General features: G+C 45.8%; 1 protein-coding gene across 1 annotated transcript; it reads right to left on the bottom strand.

Moving 5' to 3' along the window:
- Window positions 1-768: 768 nt before the first annotated feature.
- Window positions 769-4,117, bottom strand: LOC110899838. Its single transcript, XM_035982919.1, has 8 exons — window positions 3,350-4,117; window positions 3,122-3,280; window positions 2,999-3,054; window positions 2,653-2,860; window positions 2,206-2,584; window positions 2,012-2,114; window positions 1,199-1,363; window positions 769-1,128 (listed from the first exon to the last, which is right to left on the bottom strand). The coding sequence occupies exons 1-8, from the start codon at window positions 4,095-4,097 to the stop codon at window positions 769-771; spliced, it is 2,178 nt and encodes a 725-aa protein (XP_035838812.1). The 5' UTR covers window positions 4,098-4,117.
- Between the last annotated feature and the right edge of the window lie 4,575 nt (window positions 4,118-8,692).

Genomic DNA, 8,692 nt, shown 5'->3' on the forward strand with positions numbered 1-8,692 from the left:
AAAAGTATTACAACGCGCGAGTCCGCGTTTGTACTTTCAATCCAGGGGACTACGTCCTACGTGACAACGAGGCATCTAACGCCGAGCGCCCAGGAAAACTTGCCCCCAAGTGGGAAGGACCCTACCTCATCAGCGAGGTCTTAGGGAAGGGCGCATACAGGTTACAAACACTAGAGGGCGAACCTATCGCCAGAACATGGAACGCACAACAGCTTAGACGCTGCTATATGTAAGCTATGTTCTTACACTCCCCATGTAACCTATCGGACCGCAGGTCATTTGCAAATAAATAAACAAGTCGTTTTATACATTATTGTTTGTTTACTACTATTACAAATGCGTGTTTCCACTTCACGGTATCCAAAAAACAGATTGGCAAAATCTTCATTTACGATACCTATACAAAGTGGTAGCCACACGCAACTATTGTAATAGGCCAACACAAGGCAAAAAAGACTTAAGTGCTATCCAACCGGATAAACATATTTCTTACCTAATACAATTCCTGAGCCCAGAAAGGCAAACAATGGAATTGACACATGCTCATACCGCAATAGTATAGAGTATACTCAACCCCATTCACAATGGGTAGAGACCCGCATGCATACGTTTCAAACATACAGGAACTGACAATACTTGTATAATGGAACAAAACACCTTATATTCAAAAAATTCAGGCACCAACATGATGCTTACACAGATTTACATAAGGTTTCCTATTCTATACAAGAGGACAGCAAAAAAGGGGCACACCGGCCAACCTAAACCCTACTTTGTACCACTGGTCCCCGCATCATCTCTAGCGTTACCAGCAGCGTCGTCCTCTTCTACATCCGGATACAGCATCCGCAAGCGGTCTACATAGTCCGCGGCATCCAAACAACTGTCCAATTCCTGTATACAAGCAAGGGACTTGTCATAGAAGGAAGCCTCGGCTGCTTTCAGGTGCGACTCGGTATCCACGCCACGGAACCCCGATCGCTCATCCGTATGACTACCCTTGGTAATCACGTTCAGATGGCCAATGCAGCGGTTGTACCCTGCCTTAAAACCGGCATCCCGAGCGCGATCCCGGACCAGATTCAAACCAGCAGCAGTCTCAGGGGCATTCATAATCGCCTCGACAATCTGCAAATTCAAACCAACACGTAAGTCCCATGTGTTAGTCTACAGAAAGCTAAAACACGAAGATACTTACGCGCGAAATACCGCATGACCGCATCCATTCACGGTCAGCCTCCAACTGATTAAGGGAGGACACCAAGGCATCCTTGGCCTCCATAGCGGAGTCAGCACGTTCCTCCGCAGCAGACACGCGGGCAGTAAGATCTGTAACCGCGACCTCCCGGGCTTGAACATCAGCCTGTCAGCAATAGCAAGCAGTTCACAAGGGTAAACATTTACGAACCAGCGATGAAATATCAAGCACAGTTAAAGAGACATACCTGCAAGCTGGTAACGACTTGGTCTAAACGGAGGCGCTCCACATTTGCCTCCTCAAGGGCCTTCGCAGCACGAGCCCCGGCCTCTTTGGCCTCTTCAAGCGCCTTCAGGGCCTCGTCCTTCGCCTGCAGCGCTTTAGCCGATGCGGCCTCAGCCGCAGCTTTTTCATTGCCCAAGGCAACATTTGCCGCCTTGGCGTTTGCTAGCTCCTGCCGAGTATGAAACAGAAGATTGTTCTGCTTAGCCCAAGATTCGTTCCACTTCTTGCGCTCGTTGGATGAAATTTCCTCCCAACGCTTACGCTCATCAGCAAGGAGTTTAGCAAGGGTACGCACCTGTTTCAGTTGGGCAGTGGCAGCCCACTCAGCGGTCTGTTTCTGCTTCTCAAAAGCAGCTTTATCTTTTTCCAGCTGCTCTGCACCCGCACGAGCAGCTTGGACCAGCTTTTCCGCCTCCGCCCGCAGGCGGACAGCCTCTTCTTCACGGCGGCTCAGAACTTTATAGTCTTCCAACATGGCATTCGCCACAATGGAAGTCCCTACCAACATGGTCGAGAGCTGGTTTATACGCAGATCCCGCGGTGCGGCACGAGCCCGCTCAACTTTAAAGGGGGTCCCCAGACCGCCCAAGATCTCCCTGCAGGCCGCAGGATCGTTAGCAATATCATCCCCCTGCAATACAGTCCAGGGGGGTCGATGGTACACCATACTGCGATCCTGGAAGTAGGTGCGGTAGTAATACTCCAATTCAGACTCCCCAGGCTGAATTGGAGGCCCGTCATACCCCGCACCACCGGCCGACGAGCTGGTACCCTTATCAACCGCAGACTTCTGCGGCCCAGCATCATGCTGCCGCGCTTCAGCGCCAGTTTTTTGCGGTTCAGCATCAGAATGTTGCTTCCCAGTAGCAGTGAACCGCAAACTCAAATCGTCTCCCTCATTGGGAGAGATCAGGTTGTTGGACGAGTCGACAGTATCAAATATCTGGGCCGCAGCATTCTCTGCGGTACCCTCCTTCTGCACGGTTGACTCAGGTACCACCTTGACGGGAGGTGTCGACGGCACCTCCGTTCCACCCGCACCCATGGCACGCGGAGGGGACTCCGGAGCATCGAAGATAGAAAAATCTTCATCTTGACGCTCTGCAAAAAAGTCAAATAGCTATCAGAACTAGTTACACAACAGTTAAGACTAGATAGCCTACACTTACCAACGACAACCGCAGGTTTTTTCTGCGCCGGAGCAGACCTTTTGGTTACTAGTCTCCGACGTTTGGTTTCAACACCACCAGCAGCTTTCTGCTCTGGCCTCCTCTTCTCACCAATCACAGGGGGACCCGCAGCTGTCCCTCCCGCAGCCGCCTCTTCTGCCTGCTTCTTTGCAGCACCAGAACGTGACTCCGCGGCTGTACTCAAACCCTCAAGGGTATCAGATACTATCACATAATCCTTGTGTCGACGAAAAGAGGAATGAGAGATACCTGCTGCCTGCGGCACCAGATGAGGCACAGTAGTGACCTCCTTTATCTTCTTTTGGCGAAAGCGCACGCCCTTCACAGTTTGCCTCTTTGGCACACCTTTCGCTTCAGGGTCCCCCAAGGCCCCAAGATCACCTGCATGGAATCAATACGTCAATAACACAACATGATCAACACAAGTAGCAAAGCTTCGATAATATACCTTTGCCTACTGGCAACTCAACTGCCAGTGCAGCCGCAGTAGGCACCCGGAAGTTACTACGGATGATAGTGTTGTGATCCTGTTCACCATCCGCACAAACTACGGTCTCAACCGTACCCTCGAAATCCGGAGCAAACATCCTCCATGCGGGAGCATCTTCTGATAGTAGACACAAAAGTCAGTAACACACGTAAGGATAAAGAACGTAAAGAAACAAAAAGTACGTACCACCGCTCTTTTCCCGCACCACGGGTTTCGAGTTCTTGCCCCTCCTCAACATCATACGCAACAGCCATAGTTGCGTGTTGGTCAACTTCACAGACTCAATAGTCTGCAGCTGCGGGAACCATTGCACTGATTTCAAACTGGGCATCGCAATGGTCTCTGCTATGATCGTCTCGGTCACATTCCGAAACGTCATATCCACAGCAAGGGCAGCAGACTTGATATAGAAGAACTTCTTCTTCCACATCGTCATCCCCTTAGGGGGAGTCATCAGCTTCGGGGTACCGTCTCGTTGACGGAAAGAAAAGAACCCCATGAACACCGTCATCTGATAAAACCGTCGGAAATCTCCGACGGTAGGCTCTATGCCAAGAGCACGAAAGGTAAACTCAAAATTACGAATCCGAATCATCCCAAATGGACTCACTTGAGAAATGTGGACCTTGTACCACTCCAAGATATCCACAACAAACACCGTCAACGGTAATCGGAGGTTACAATCTCCGAAGAAATCGGACCACATGGTCACATAACCGGCCGGAGCGTCGGCACCAGTATCACCCTCTGATGGGTACCGAGCCCCATACTCCGAGGGCATTTGGACCTCAAGCATAAGGCGATCAAAGCTTTTTCTGGTCCACTTCAGCGCCGGTAATCCACCACCGGCAGCCCCCTCTTCTTCTTCTTCGGCCACTAAAGGCTGTTCAGGGTTTTCACCCTCCACATTATGTGGACTAGATGGTTCAGCCATCAAAAATATCAAAGAAACAGAAGATGGTGAACAGAAACACTAGAAACCTCACCGGAATTTCAGAAAAAATCGTCGGAGAAGACAGATGACAACTTTCTCTCAAACGGCAAATTTTTTGAATTTTCGACCAAGTGAGAGGAAACCACGAACGGTTTTCCCCTTATATACCCATCGCAATTAATGCGGAGGGAGAAAGCAAATCATCACGTTCAAAAAGAGCGTATCTTGCAACAACACGTGTCGAGCGCCGTTTTAGCTGACGGTTATCACGCGCGCGTGGCCGCCCACGCGCCTGACAAAGAAGACGTTTACACTCCCTGCTACAGTGCATTTAATGCCTCGGGCAGTGTAAGTGTCCTTTCATTTCAGCACATGCAGAAACGTCTCACCAACTTCTACCAACTCACACGAGCGATCAAGCCACGTAGGCAAGAAAAAGCGACAACATTATCCATACAAACCATAAGCGGCATGCGGTTTCTCTGGTTTACCGCACCATAACCCATACCGCATGTCGTTTTTTTATATACCCTAAAAAATAGGTAGAAATATATCTATCTATACTATAAAGGGATATATTACCTTTTCCGCATCACTCACGAGCACACGTGAAATATGCGGAAGTGACACACATGAACCCATTCAGATGTGTCAGATGCTCAGAACCAGTGTTGTTCTTTGGACTGAACCGCATCTCAGGAACAGGCAAAGCGCATTGCCTTCATTCTCTTCAAGCTTCAAATCCCTCCTGTCCGGTTCACAACCACAGAGGGTGCATGAACAACTTCTTCAGAAAAAAGAAAGAACGGAATCTACGCGCCCGCACATCAGCAGCCCTGACTCCTGAACCTTCAAGAGTTACATTCGTGCAACAAGCACACTTTGAGCGAAAATGGGACTGCAACATCGCAGACACCCATGAAGAGCTACAGACATAATCATAGCTTCCGCAGAGTGGTTGCTACGGAAGAGCAAAGCTCACTCCACATCACCGAACGAGGCTACCTCGTTATAAACTCGGTATTGGAGCGTGAAGGAAAGTGGCTCCAGAAAGAACGCAGATACGTGCTCTAAACAAGCACTTCTCAAGCAGCAAGTGTCCGAACAGCGGTAACAAGTCTGCCTATGACTTTGTTTACCTGCCAACGGACCGCGGTAACAAGTCTGCTTAGGACTTTGTTTACCTACCAATGGATCGCATGGAATAAACAACGATGGGCATCCCCTTGCCTATGACCATGCTTATTTACCCATAGTTTAGATCCACATTGTTCGACCAAACAGGGCCAACAATGACGCAACGAGGTAACCGCAAAGAACGTACGGTTACTTGAGAGCTATCAAGATGAACACGAACACCCCACAAAAAAGGGATGGTCATCTCATCATAGGATGCTGAACATAGAACTTGAGCAAAGTTCTAACACAACATCCAAAACCTTCAAACCCGACCGCAAAGGTTGGTTTAAAAGCTTTTCTTTTCTTCTTCGTGCACCATTCTGGCAAATGGTTCGAAGAAGAAACCACCTCCAAGAGGTTCGAAACATGTGCAAACCTTCGAACCACCATCCCAGAGGTTGGTTCGAAGTTTGTGCAGCATTACTATGAAGGTCCCTAACAGGCCTTCAACACAGCAACAGGTGGCAACCCACCTGATGACATGCAACGGCTGAGAATTTCGCATCAAGCGAAACCCCTTCACCGGTACGGAAGAGGCATAGCCGGATTTTTTACCAGATCACCACCTTGATCTGGCCTAGAATTTTCTCCAGACTGCCAAACTACCTTCCTACACCATAAGTCCAGTGTTCCTCCCACGTGCAACTTGCACAAGGTAGCAGCACTAGACTGGGGGGACTTGAAGGGGTATGGTCCCAAAACGACCATTACCCGCATCAAACAAACCCCTACCAGTAAGCAAACCGCACCCATGCGGTCACACCCTTCGAACCCATTCGGTCCGAAGATGAACAGCTTGACCTAAGTACAAAAGAAGATGAACATATCGATGCGGCTGGCACCGCATCATATGACCATTTTCGTCACGACAAGGGAAGCGAGCAAATAGTCTCCACATACGATGATGCGGCCAACACCGCATCTCGCGTGTTTCTTAATCACAAGTAGGAGACGCGGTAACTTCAGGCGTTACCGCATGCAGCGATGCGGCTCGCACCGCACCCTGCATTTCCAACAAGTGGACTGACACGCCAGGCAAGTGGCTGACACCACGAGGCAAGTGGCGCCGGCGACAGTCCCCTGTCAGAGCTATTAAAGCAATGGGCTGACGTGGCGTAACCCCCACGGCCGGCGAGACTGACACACCTGCAACGGTGCAGCTCGTCGTCAGCCCATCCATCAATCTCCTCCTTCACTCCTCGGCTATAAATACCGACCCCAAACCAGGTTTGAGGTATCTCTTCACAACTCTCTCACTACTACTACTATCTTGCTTTGCTTCCCAAGCAAACTACTGATTCTCACGCCGGAGAGTGGTAACAAGGAGCACCCCCCACCCCATCCTCCTTGTTACGAGTCACGGCTTGTTTCCTTGTGCAGGAGATCATCCACCGGTGACCCAGCCAGCGATCTCCGAGAGGAAGGGATTAACCCTTCTTGACGAGACCAGTGTGTTAACCCTGCCTGGTTAACCATTGTTTCATCAATGACAAACACTGTCAATCACCACCACCGTCAGACACTGCCAACCACCACCATCACCACTTGTCACCACCAACTACCACCCCACCACCCACCACCATCGTCAATCATCACCACCCGTCACCGCCAACCACCACCACCATCGTCAATCATCACCACCCGTCACCGCCAACCACCACCACCACCCACCAACAACACCGCCAACCACCAACGCCACCACCACCGCCAACAACAATCTTCACCACTCACCAATCACCAGATACTTTTCATTAAGCACAAAATACTTTTCAAAGCTTTAGCCAAACAACACTTACTAGTTCAGAGCCTCTTACCCGGCCGGACTCTTATTGGTTTAGTACTTATTGATTCAGAGGTTGCCAAACAACCTTTAGGAATGAAAGATGGGTTTCAGTGCCTACAACTATAAACTCTTTCCCTATTTAAGTTTACTAGAGATAAACGACCTCTTACAATCCTAACACTTTTATATGAAAAGCGGGAAAGAATGAGAATTTTGAAAGAATTTAATCAGCAACAAATTCACCCAATCTGTCCCAATACCTTTTTTAGAATCGGGGTTTTTCGGTTGGAAGCGTACAAAGTAGGGATGTAATTGCGTAGCACGTGTTTATAATCATGCCTATTACGTTATTATAATAACGCAACATATATTTTATCATGTACAATTATGTATATAATTAATTATGTATATAATTACACAATGATATGTATACACGCGTTACAACGGACTTTAAAAGAAAGTCATTTAAGAAAAATAAATTTTCCTATTATATACCCAAACTAAAGAGAAGAAAATACTAAATTTTAGTTTATATATCTTTGTTGGGAAGGTTCAAATAAAAACTACTAGTTATTGTGAAAACTCGAAAACTAATTAAAAAAAGCCAAAAAAACATACAAAAATTTTTTTTTTTTAATTTTTTTTGCAATCAAAATTTCGCGGGTTTTTTAATATAAAAAAAAAATTTTCAAAAAAAAAAAAATTTTTTTTTGTGTAGTGCACATGTGTAATACTGCACATATGTATGTGTACTACACATGTGTATTATTACACATGTGCACTACACAATTTTTTTTTTTTTTTTGAAAAAAAGTTTTTTTTTATATATAAAAACTAGCGATTTTTATAAAAAAAAATTGAAAAAAAAAAAAATTTTGTGTGTTTTTTAGGCTTTTTTTAGTTAGTTTTTGAGTTTTCATAATAAAAGTGGGTTTTCATTTAAACCATCCCCTATCTTTGTTAGTTAGAAAAGCATAAAGAATGTTATTCACTGTAACCCACTATGTATCTAAATTAAAGGTTAACCATTGTGGTTTTTCTGTTGTTACTATGCTTGGTTAATAATAAAAGTGTCACCATATCATCTTAGCGTTTGACTTATGTTTATTGTTCACTCCACATACTTATCATGTTTTCTTTATTATTTCTATAAGATTAAATAAAAACAGATCAGAATAATTAGTTAAACCTTATTATACTAGTTGATAATTGTTGATGAGCATAGTTACTCTTCCTAACTAACAAATAGTTTCTCCTTAAAAGTATATAAAGAAGATAATAAAAAGATAAAGAGTTATAGACACTCATAATTAACATCACACATTCACGAATTCGTCCTCCCTATACTCTCCCTAAAATTGAGTTCATCAAGAACTCATAATCACTATCATTAACATACACTCTAAATATGAATTCGATCAATCTAGTGAGGATGTCGTCTACATCAATCTCTGCTACAATTACTGGTTTTTTCTGTTGTAATAGGTATGCAACCTTTATCATATTTTCCATTATGTACATACACAACTAAACAACAACTTGATATTTCCCTTTATATTAATTTGTAAATTTAGTCTGTGAATTATTCAATTTTTTACAAGTCAATGATGCACCATTTTGTTTAATGTACAAG

This window comes from Helianthus annuus, chromosome 2 (assembly GCF_002127325.2).
Source record: "Helianthus annuus cultivar XRQ/B chromosome 2, HanXRQr2.0-SUNRISE, whole genome shotgun sequence".
NCBI classification, from domain to species: Eukaryota; Viridiplantae; Streptophyta; class Magnoliopsida; order Asterales; family Asteraceae; genus Helianthus; species Helianthus annuus.